The sequence below is a fragment of the Pteropus vampyrus genome, unplaced genomic scaffold (genome assembly GCF_000151845.1).
Source record: "Pteropus vampyrus isolate Shadow unplaced genomic scaffold, Pvam_2.0 Scaffold125, whole genome shotgun sequence".
Taxonomy (NCBI): Eukaryota; Metazoa; Chordata; class Mammalia; order Chiroptera; family Pteropodidae; genus Pteropus; species Pteropus vampyrus.
The window spans coordinates 4385696-4397511 of record NW_011888906.1 but is presented as its reverse complement, the minus strand read 5'-3'; the positions used below and the strand labels follow the sequence as shown (position 1 = coordinate 4397511).

The window sequence follows — 11816 nt, the reverse complement described above, 5'->3', positions numbered from 1 at the left end:
TACAGTTTATGATCTAAACATTGTTGTATGTTTATCAATCAGCCTCTCTGTTTCATCCTTGTATTCCTAGATAATCATCTCTATTTAAATTGTCAACGTAAAGGAAAATCTTGTTGGGCCATCATCTCCAATCTATTCCTTTTAGGGCCATTTTCAAAGTGGTGATTTAATGTCCTTGGTAGAAATTTAAACAGACTTTATCTAGGCTCTTTGCTTCTTCTACCACTGACTTTGAGATATATGGAAGAAATATTTTTTGTCTTAGCAGCTTTCTTTTCCAAGCTCCCAGTGAGGTGCCTTAAAAAACATTTCTCCTGGATTATTGACATTCAAGATTATAATTTAACATTTTTTACTAGCTAATATCTGCCCTTGGGGATACTTCTCCCTTTTCAACATTGATTAATTTTGCCACATTTCTTGTGTTTCCCTTCTGCCTCTAGGATGTCCCAGCTCTGCCACTCCCTAGGAATCTAACTCCGACAAGTTGCTTCATCTCTCTGAACCGATGACCCTATCTGTACGACGAGGGGGTAGACCACACGACTGACTCCTGGGAGTGGGATTGCTGGGACATAAGGTAGCTTATATGTTTAGTTTTAGAAAGAACTACCTGACCTTTTCCCACAATGGCTGTATGTGACATCACATTCAGCATTTCTACCAGGTCTATTTATGCTGGTCTTTTAGTGGCCTAATCGTTATGGTTCCCTGGTTCGTCATAAAATGTTCAATGAAAAGAGCATTAGCTTTTGGCCAGAGGGTTCAGGCCCAGGCCTCACTCACTGGCTGTTTGGCCTTGGGTGTGTTACTTAACATCAGTAATCTTCCATTTCTCTTTATACAAAATAGGCATCTGTCTTTACACTAATCTTGCAGGATTGTTGTAAAGATTGGAGAAACTATGAAACATGCTTCGAATAATTCTGAGTATATTTCTATGATATGTGTCCAATAAATATTAGCTGCTGCTATTGTTATTGCCTAATGATTGGATATCCAGTTACCTCCACCTGCCTTAGCTTCTTTGGTGAGCCCCTCTCCTTCAGACACAAGAGAGACCTTGACGTGAGGAATGAGTTGAAGAGAGGGTCCCACTTCACCTACATTTCACCTCGTTGGAATTAAGTCTTTAATGTGTTGTCTTTGAAAGCCTCTTTAACAAACACACCTGCATCTCTTGCTTTTTTATTGTGTTCACCCTTACATGCTAAGCAGATCTTCTTCCCTGAGGGCCAAGAGTCCCTGACACAGAATTTAGTAATACACCAGGGACAGTAATACACCAGGGACGGCTATGCACTCACAGGATCCGAGCTGTAAGTGGGTACATAACTTTTGGGTTTCTTGTTGCCTTGTATTTTCTCTTTATTGTGGTAAAAAACACATAACATGAAATTTATCATCTTAAGCATTTTCTTGTATTTGATTTTAAATTCCTTTCAGGTTTACTTAAGCTCTTTCTTTTCCTAAGCCATCTCAAGTACTGAATCAGCAATGAGGCAGTGAAACTGAATTGTTTTCCTCTTTTTTTAAGTAGTTAGTCCTGCCTGAATGACTAGCTTCCTCTGGATTTAGACTTGTTTTTTGAGGCTGGACTTTAGTTATAAGAAAGATCCAAAAAAATTTCTTTTCTTTCATCTTTTTCTCCTGGGATTCTCAGTATTATGTTTGAGAGTATCATACAAGGGAGGGGAACTGGAAGAAACAGAAGGGGAAATATGCAGCTGAATTGGTCCTCTCCCTCACTCTCAGGGTGCGCCAGGAAGGCTGAGCACAGCCTGGGTAACCAGAAACTGGAGGCAGACCACACCACCTGGGCTAGTGTCTGTGCCCTTTTGCACAAGCCAGGCTCTTGTTAGGAGAGCAGGCTACTCACAAATGGTGCTCTTCCTAAGCCATCACCCAAAGATGATTGTAACCATCTTCCCGGAAAGCCTGTTTCTTCTTAAGTTATTTCTTTGTTCTCGACCCAAAATAAGTGACTTATTTTGGTTATTACAGAAGAGTGTGCTGTTCCCTGAAATTAGCATCCACATTATTATCAGATTATTGCCAACCTTAGCTTCGTTATGAAATGACAAATGTACTTTTTCACACCAGACCTGAAAGTATGAGGTGTGACTTATGCTGTTTCCTTAAGGGTGGTGACTTTAGGAGGCTGTATCTTTATTGAAAGGTGCTCAAAAACAGCTTGGGAGCTCCCCTGTTTGGGTTGCCTTTAGCACCTGTGACAATCTTTCTAATGACTTCAATCACAATAAAGCTTCCTCCTATACCAGGAGTTCACTGATTTTTGCAAGCAGCCAAAGGTGGTTTGGTGCTGAGTCTGGTGAATAAGTTAATTAATCATATAGAAGAACACCATTATTAGTTAAAAATCAAAGGCATAGTTTTGAATTGTCCAGATTTTCTTGTTGAAAATCAAATCAGCTGAATGTTGATGCTGCTTGATGATATGTGAGAGCAAAGATTTGGAGAAATAAAGAAACATACGGGGTTTGTTTGACCCTGCATCCTTATCACCCCAGTGATATTACTTTTATTCATGAACACATTTGAACGGGACTTTTGTGAGCTAACATGATAAATGCTATTCTAGGCCAGAACTGTGCTTAGAAGTTTGTGTCAGCTAGTGGCATCTAAAGGTATTTTGTGGGAGATAGTTGTTTTACGTGTTTTAGACATGGAGCTTAGGAGGTACTTCAGATTCCTGCACATAAAATGGAAAATTCTTCAGGTCATTACATGCAGATTTCCTACATAATATGCTAACAGCAACTTGATATAGCTCTACCTGAGCCAAGGCAAACAGTATGTGTCCTATTTGCCACCATTTTCCCAAGGCCTAGCCCAGGAGGAACTAACACATAGTAGGAACTCAGTAAATGTTGAACCAATCTATGTATTCAAACTTAATAATGCTCTTTGTATGAAGCATGCAGGGGAAGAGTAATATTCTTGTTTCTCTCTTTTTTACAGTTGTCGCACTTAAAAGTTTTGAATCACTCCCCAATGTCTGATGCCTCTGTCAATTTTGACTACAAATCCCCTTCCCCGTTTGACCGCAGCACCGATCAGGAAGAGAAAATTGATGATGTTGCCAGTCACTGTCTGCCCCAGAAGGACCTGTATGCTGCTGAAGAGGAAGCTGAGACACTTTTTCCTAGGAAAATGACATCCCATAATGGGATGGAGGACAGTGGAGGAGGAGGCACTGGAGTGAAGAAGAAACGGAAGAAAAAGGATCCAGGAGAGCAGGAGGGGGCAGCAAAGGGAAACAAGGACAGGGAACCCAAGCCAAAGAGGAAGCGAGAACCTAGGGAGCCAAAGCCACCCAGGGAGCCCAGGAGGGCCAAGGAGCCCAAGCAGAAGGACGGAGCAAAGAAGGCGCGGAAGCCCCGCGAGGCCTCGGGCACCAAGGAGGCCAAGGAGAAGAGGGGCGGCGCTGAGTCCGCCTCCAGGACGAAGTCCAAGAAGGCCAGGTGCGTCCCTTTCTTCCTGCTCTGAGGGCTTGGCTCTGTCTCCACCCAGCGGTTTGCCTTCGGCTTACTCCAGCCCCTGGACACAACTTTGCTACTTTCAGCCAAAGTGAACGACTTTCTCACCTCCTAACGAGAGAAAGATAACCTTAGTGCTAGTCTTGCAATTTCTTCCCATTCCTTTTGGATTAAAAATTAAGATGTGTTAGCATGCTTGGGGTGTAAGGGAAGGGGCGTTGCAAGCGTGATACAGGGAGGGCAGTGGTGTTTGGAACAGCAGCCGTGTGGGGTGGCAGAGGAGGGTGCACACTCGGGAATCCGTGGAGGTGGGGTCTGGGAGAGCCGGGGGTGTGCGCAGAGTCCAGACAGGAGGAGGACTGCCTAGCTCCCCTGGGCTGTGAGCACAGTGCGGACCATTCCTGGCCTTGTCTTTCTCAGTAATTAACCCAGTGCCCAACACATCAGCAGGTGCTCAGGAAATGCTGAGCAGATGAGACCAGGGGAGACCACAGTGCTCGTAGAGGGAGATTAGAGGACACGGGTACAGAGTCCGTGTGGAGTGGGCAATGCCAAAAGTTCTGGCTGTAGGTCCGGTCAGGATCCAAGCGCACTCTCGGTGAATTCAGCATTTGTCATTTGTACACAAATGGAATGTTTTACATTTTGTTTCTTTCTGAATTCTTTATACAGAACATATTTAAGCTTTTCGAGGACATACAAACCAAAAACTATATAACTTCTATGTATCTAAGAGGAATTTAAGTTTCTAAAATCTGAGCGCAGAGGCAGAATGTAGACCAAGGCCAGCCATACAAATGCAGAGGCTGATGTGAATGTAGCAACATAAAGCAATGAAGCCGTCAGATCTGCGTGGGGTCAGGATGGTTGAAGTAGGTTTTGAAGAGAGAAAGCACTTTGGGTGGTGTCTGCTGTGACTTGGAATTTAGTATATGGTTCAGTTAATTTTCAGGATGGTTGGGAGCAGATGGATAATTTCATAATCCAAGTTAAAACTCCTTTATAATATTTACTCCTTTTTGCCTGGCAGGAGATTTTATCTTTTGTCTATCTTAGAGGCTTGGGTGGGATCCTAGGAATGTGGGACCTAAAATACCTTACAGAAGGTCAAGAGAGAGAGGTAAAATCAAGATTCTGAGAAACTTATGGGCTTTGTTTCTCAGCGAGTACACTGATCTCCGATTGTATAGGGGTGTGGCAGAGTGATTGTCTTCTACCAATAACTTTGATCTTCAAATTACTTTGGAGAAGCTGAAATGGTTCTTCAGGGTGATAGCATATGTGAGGAGGGAGAATCAGACATGAGAATGAGACAAAACAAAGGGGAATCCTTGAGAATAATGTTTTAGGGTAGAGGAGAGTTTCACAGCTCTTAGGTGTTTGGTTTGTGTGTAGAAGGCAGTAGAAAGCCATAGATATCTGAGCTCACTTTATTTTATTTATTAATTTATTTATAATTCTTTAATATCACCACATATTTGACCCTTTTACCCTACCTACCCTCTTCCCCACCCCCTACCCTCTGGTAACCACTAGTCTGTTGTCCATGTTCATGAGTCTCTGTTTGTTTGTCCTGTTCATTTGTTGCTTATAGGTTTATATCTCACATGTAAGTGATATTGTGGTTTTCAATTTTTTTTTTCTGGCTTATTTCACTTAGCATGATTATCTTGAGGTCCATCTATGCTGTCGCAAATGGCAGTATTTCAGGCTGAGTAATATTCCATTGTATATATGTACCACAGGCTGAGTAATATTCCATTGTATATATGTACCACAGCTTCATTATCGTAGGGACACTTCAGTTGCTCCTATGTCCTGGCCACTGTGAATAATGCTGCTATGAACATTGGTGTGCAAATATCTTTTTGGATATGAGTTTTCAATTCTTCGGGGTAAATACCCAGTAGAGGGACTGCTGGATCATATGGTAGATCCATTCTTAGTTTTTTGAGAAACCTCCATACTGTTTTCTGAGCTCACTTTAGCCACTGGTCTCTGGTGCTTGCAGTTGTCTTCTCTTTCTTAAAGGAATTCACATTTGCTTTGTGTGGGATATGAAACAAGGTGATGAGTATACAGACATTGCCATAAAGTCACATTTGGGGGCAGTGAAGAAGCATTTCGCAAAACGAGGTTGGGTGCCAAATGTATGCGTAGCAATACTGAGGGAACCTGATTTTGATCTAATTAGTCTGTACACAATATAAGTGAGTTGAGAAGTGCTTGGTAGTGTTTTCTAGGGCTGCTAACTTAGAAAACAGTAGAATCTCTTGAGGTTTAGAAATCCGGAAGACACTCTTTGAGGGGATGCTGACAGATAGGGCTGGTTATCTCTTCAGATATGTAAGCAAGTTACAAAAGGCTTTCTCTCTCTCTCTCAATCTTAGGGCTATGAAAGGTTGACTTGTAATGTAATAGATTTCTTCCATGTAGCCCAGGTAGTGTTAGGAACTGGCAAGCTTTCCATTTCTTGTCCTTTATATATTTATAAAATTTATTTGGTTCCTTTAATTAATACCCCACTGGTCAACAGAAGCAATTTTAGTTATGACAGGATGACCTTAATTGATAGAAAAATATATGTTGGTAACTAAGTCTCAGTTTTTGGTGTTCTTTGATTTACTCTCTTGCAGATTGGCTCAAGTACATGTTTTGATGGGAGCAGTTATTGATTAGCCCCTGGATAATACTGGATGATTACAGATGATTTACTGAATGCTCGCGTTATTCTAGGAGCTCCACAAATGATTTAAGGGCTTCCATTCTTTTCCTCCTTCAGTCCATCTTGCCAGCTGCCACCTGGCTAATCTTCCTGAAACACGGCTGTTACTGATGTTTGTAGTTGGTGGTGGTGGTAAATCAAACCTTTTCTTCCTCTTTCTTCATTCAGATCAATTGGGGATTAGTCAGCAGAGATGGAGATGCAGTTATCAGCTTTATTATTGATAAACTGGATGGAAGAACTTCCATTGGCTTGTAGCCAGAATCAGGCTTCTTGTTCGTTACTCCCTCAGTCGAGTTTTTCCACTAGAACTGCAGGCATGTCCCCGAGCAAAGGGAGGACACTGGGCCATGTATGATCTGTTCCTTTTCCCAGTCTCACCAGTCCTGTAGGTCCCTAGTCAGAGAAATGAAAGGAGTTTGAAGAAGTAAGTGGAAAAAATATCTTTCCAGTATCGTTCCCTCCTTGGGAGTAAAACACGACTTTCCTCATGAAAACGTGGGTATGGGGAAATGTGATTCTCTCTTATAGCGTATACTTGCTTAGAAGCTTCTGATTGTTCCCACTGCCTCCAGGACAAAATCTAGACTTCTTTCTCTGTTATTTAATCCCTTTGGGGTCTGACCTCTCCCTGCCTTCTTGCCTCTGACAACAGGCCTCGCCCCCTAGATGATCCCAGTCATTCTTACAGGTACTTGACTTATTTCTCCTTTGGATGCTCTTGCTCTTTCTCTCAGTGTTGGGTCCTTTGTCCTTCTCCCAGTATCCCAGGTCTTATCCATTCTTCAGGTCCAGTTCCTCCACAGAGCTTCCTCAAACCAGTGTGCTAGCATCGTGGTCTCCAGCCTTTTTGGCACCAGACACCAGTGCTCCTATGAGAATCTAATGCCTGATGGTCTGAGGTGGAGCTGAGGCGGTGATGTTGGCGTTGGGGAGCGGCTGCAAATACAGACGAAGCTTCGCTCACTCACCAGCCAGCCACTTAGCTCCTGCTGTGCGGCCCAGTTCCTAACCAGCCACAGACCAGTACCGGTCTGCGGCCCAGGTGTTGGGGACTCCTGTGTTAGCGCATCCCCTCTGATCTCTCATGGCACTTGGAGCCTCACATGTATCATAAATCTGATACTTCTACACCTGGGAAGACTAAAGGAGATTTAGTCCAGTTCTAGAGAAGTGGAGACCCCCTTTGCAGTGGCTTATTTACAGGTCATAAACTCAGACCTCCCGATTCTCAGTCTTGCACACTTCCCTCTGCAGTAGGCTGACTCTCAAACACATACAGCAAAAAGTACAAGTGCCTGAGATCAGAAACTGCATGCTTTTGTCTGTTATGTCCCTGGGGGTCGGTTGCCAGAGGTTTGTTAGGTTATTGGATACATAGGAAGCACATATATATCTGTAATATATATTAACATATATAATTTATCTTATATAAATAATATGTAATTCATATGCAATATGAAATTTAATTTATATGTGTAAAAAAAGTATTTATATATTATATGATTTGTGTATTATTAAAATACATATTATATATATAATTTATTTTCCTTGAACGGATGGATAGAGCTCTTCTTGAAAATAAGAACCATATAACGTACTATATAATAACTCCCATTGTTAAATAACAGTAGGTGGTTTCTTCATTTTGTAATTAAAGAAGGGAAAATCTTAAAAGTAACTTGTCCAGGGCACAAAGCTTAATGAGCTGCACTGTCAAGATTTGACTCCAGACTCACCTGACTGTAGAACCCACTTTTTTCTCCCACAACTTTGTGCTGTTTTGTGCCAGGCTAGGGAAGATCAGGAATGGAAGATGGGCTGCGGGGGCGGGGGGGGGGGGTGCGGCGCAGATTCCGGTGTAAGAGAATTTGGGTTTTTATTGGTCCGGAATGGCCCCTCTTCTAGTGCACACTCCACAGCATCCTCTTAAGAACTGAGGTGGCTCCAACTTCTTCCCGTGCTGTTTCTCTTTGCATTTGAGGCAGCAGATGAACATGTCTCCTCTCCTAAATAGATAAGAGTCTAGCACATTGTCCTTCTCAAGGATGATATTAATAGTTCGTTTACTACTTAGGGGATAAAAGTCCAAAATGCCCGAGTGGGAGAAGGCTTTATTTGAAAACGACCCTCTCTTCCTTTTCTTTCAGATTATCTTGGAATATGAACTTTGTTCACTCTTTTGTTGTATTAAACTTAAGTAAGGAATCTCCAAGAAGCCAAGTTGGATTCTCATTTCCCTGTCTCTGAAATTTAAAGTTCACTTAGCATAGTTTATTTGCTTTTACTATTTTTTACCTTTTCCCAAAGAGGATGGGGCCACTGACATAAGAAGACATGCACAGGTGTATATTCATATACACTGACCAACACATATGTAGACACACATGCCTGTATAGCTTCAGCAAAGGGATCATAATGGTAGGCAGGTGTCAGATTGTGTGGGGTCGTGTGATGTTGATAAGGGCTTTGGGAAAATGCTTTGATGTTAGACACTGTGCCAGTTCCTCAGGGAAGCCAAATTTTTACCAGTAGAGAAAAAAATTTCTCACTGGGGAACATTAAGTGATCTAATAAATATTGTCCTCAGCAACAATTTTTGGATAAGTGCCTATGAATTTCTTATTTCTCTCCTGAAATAGCCTTTAGTAGAAGTGAGCTTCATAGCATTACAGTGTGGCTCAGTGAGCAGGCAGGATGACCCCCCCGCCCCTCCCCCCCCACCCAGTGTGTATGAGGCCTCCCAGTGCTCGCTCAGTACTGGGGTGTAGACAGAGGGATAGGTTCAAAGCTCCTTAGATTGCACTCCCTTAAATTGGGAGCTGAGCATTTGATGGAGCTGGAAGTTGCTTTTGTGAGCTAAGGTCTTGAGTATTGGTGTTCGTGTTGTTGGTTGAGGGCAGAGCGTAAGCTTTGGAATTTGCGCGTGTGTCAGAATGGTTTATATTCTCTCTCGAAAGTCAAGAAATTAATCAGTGTGCTGGCCCAAGTAGAGGCCTGTATACCTGGATCTCTGGTTCTCAGACTTGGCTGTGACTAAGGAATCACCTGGACAGCTTGTTAGAAAAATAGATTCCCTGACCACATGCCCAGAGAAAATGATTTAGTAAGTCTGGGGTAGAGCCCAGGAATCTGCCCTTCAGAAGTCTGCCAGCTATTTAGAGTGTAGCTGGTTCTTGGGCCATCCTTTGAGAAACAGATGAAAGACCACTGGGAAAATGGGGCATATTTACGTTTTTATATTTAACATCTGCTGGGAATGAAAAACCAAAAAGAAAAATGAACGGTGTGATTAGCCCTCTGAAATAATTAGAAATATATGACTTGGTCTCAGCCCCGTGTTACTGGCACAAAACTCCTGAAACCTTGTAAATGCCTAAGTGATAAGGATAGTAGGAGAATCTCTTATTCAGATGTTTGGTCTTTGACACAAGGCTCGTAATACCCTTGTAATTTCCAAGTGATAAGAGCACTAGGAGCATCTTCTGTTCTAGTGAAGTGACTCTGGATGGGCTCCTGGGTGGGGGCTGGTCACAGAATAAACCAAGCCATAGCTAGAAGCTTGGAATTCCCACCCCTTATCCTGCAGAGAAAGGCTAGAAACAGCGTTCATAATCGATCATGCTTGCATGAGGAAGGCTCTGCGAAAACCCAGTAGTAGGGGGTTTGGAGAGCTTGCAGGTTGGTGAACGTGTCCACATGCCGGGAGGGTGACGTGCCCCAGCTCCACAGGGGCAGAGGCTCCTGTGCTCGGGACCCTCTCAGACCTTCTCCTATGTATCTCTTCATCTGGCTGTTCATCTGTATCCTTTATCATATCCTTTAACAAACTGTTGAATGGAAGTAAATGATTCCCTGAGTTGTGTGAGCTGCTTTAGCAAATTAATTAATTGAACTCAAGGAGGGGATGGTTGGAACCTCCGATTGATGGCTAGTCGGTCAGAAGCATGGATGACAACCTAGGCTGGTGACTAGCATTTGAAATGGGGTTTGGCAAGCAGTCTTGTGGGACTGAGCCCCTAACCTGTGGAATCTGATGCTATCTCTGAATAGATAGTGTCAGAATGGAGTTAAATGCTGGTGTCCAAGAATTGCTTGTTGGTGTGGGGAAGAACCTCCACACATTTGGTGACCAGAGTGTCAGAAGTCAAGTATTTTGTGCAAATAGCAAAAAGAGTCACAAGAGAGAACGATATAGGAGGGGAAAAACTCTAGGTTTTTTCCCCTACACAGGAAGATGTGGGACACGTTGTTTTTTGTTTTTTGTTTTTTTTAGTACAAGCCCCAGTTTCTGTGCCTCAGAATTTTGCCCCCATTTGTTTTTGTTTGTCAACCCAGAGCAAACTTTTCTCCTAAATTCAATAAGTTTAGTAACATCTTGGAAAAACGGTTTTACCTTTTCTTATTTTCTTTGATGGTTGTTTCTGGAAAGTTAAGCCAAGCCCCAAAGCTTCTGATTGCATAACCATATGAGCTGTGATGACTGTGATGCAGGCAGAGTAAAAGTCAGTCCACTAGCTCTGCCTCCCTATTTGAAGGTCAACACCCGTCTTTGTTTAGAGTGCAGCTCTTTACTGAGACTGGGCTGAGGCTCTAGAGGGTCCATTGACCAGCTTCTGTTGGGGGACTTATTTTTATATTTGGATTTTTTTATTAGAAGAAAGAAGACAATGAGTAGAGACCTTGTGCTTTGAACCCATTGGGCTTTATGTTAGTAGAGAAGGAATCGAAATGATCATGGCAGAGACCCACCTCTGAAGCTTTGGGCTAGGTCTCCATTCCCATTTTTCTAAGAGCACCTGGAGTGCTTACTCTGTGACCCCTAGGGCTTTCTAAGTTAGAGTCTGGTGCATAGTGGACCTTTACTTAATCTGTAAGGAACAGTTACTAAGCCATAATGCTTCATTTATTTATCTAGTGTATTTTCAGTGCCTCCTGTATCTTGCTTTGTTTGTGAATAGTTTTGTTAGGAATAGGATAATCGAGGAAGGAAGGTGTCACAGAAGTATCCTCTATGAGGAACTTTAATGAGTTAGAGAAACAGCCTTGCAATCATTCAAAAAACAGGCAAAAATGCAAATAAGTGAAAGAACCTAGTATAACTGTATACAGTATAGCTGAAAAGATTTAGAGGATTAAGAATGCTTCAGTTCTGATCTAGGGAATCCTTTAGAAGAAGTGAGTATTGAGCCAGGTATTAAAGGAATTAATAGATAAGGAACGACTAAAAGCAGAAAGACCCAAAGGCAGTTAAATAAATGTCCTTTGAGAGGCATTTTTTGTTTTACGGTGGTAGACTGAACATATTTTTATTTTCCTTTCTTCACCAAATCTTAGTGAAATGACTGGAAGAACAGAGGGGAATACATTCTTCAGAGATAAGCGATGTTAAGAATTTCTGGATGTGGAAAGCCGGTGGTATCGTACTGATGGGTAACTGCTGTGGAGGGAGTCCCAACTCAGAGCACATACGGGAGCTAAGTTGGTAGCAGAGGTAGAAGTGTTTCCTCCACACAGTGGACCTGGCAGCCCTGGAGAAGGGATGGGAGGCATGCCAGAAGTAGAGATGGCTGATTAATGGACTGTCTGCA

The 11816-nt window shown here is 42.5% G+C and overlaps 1 protein-coding gene across 8 annotated transcripts in view; it reads left to right on the top strand.

Moving 5' to 3' along the window:
* The window catches only part of CHD6 (chromodomain helicase DNA binding protein 6), a 188458-nt gene that overhangs the window by 54142 nt on the left and 122500 nt on the right, over positions 1-11816 (top strand). For 7 of the 8 annotated variants that reach the window (XM_023534463.1, XM_023534460.1, XM_023534459.1 and 4 more), the window contains one exon: positions 2983-3485. In XM_023534463.1, coding sequence (XP_023390231.1) covers positions 2983-3485 — 503 coding nt within the window. Of the gene's footprint in view, positions 1-558; positions 581-2982; positions 3486-11816 lie in introns of those variants that run through there. The other variant, XM_023534464.1, reaches the window with a different exon arrangement.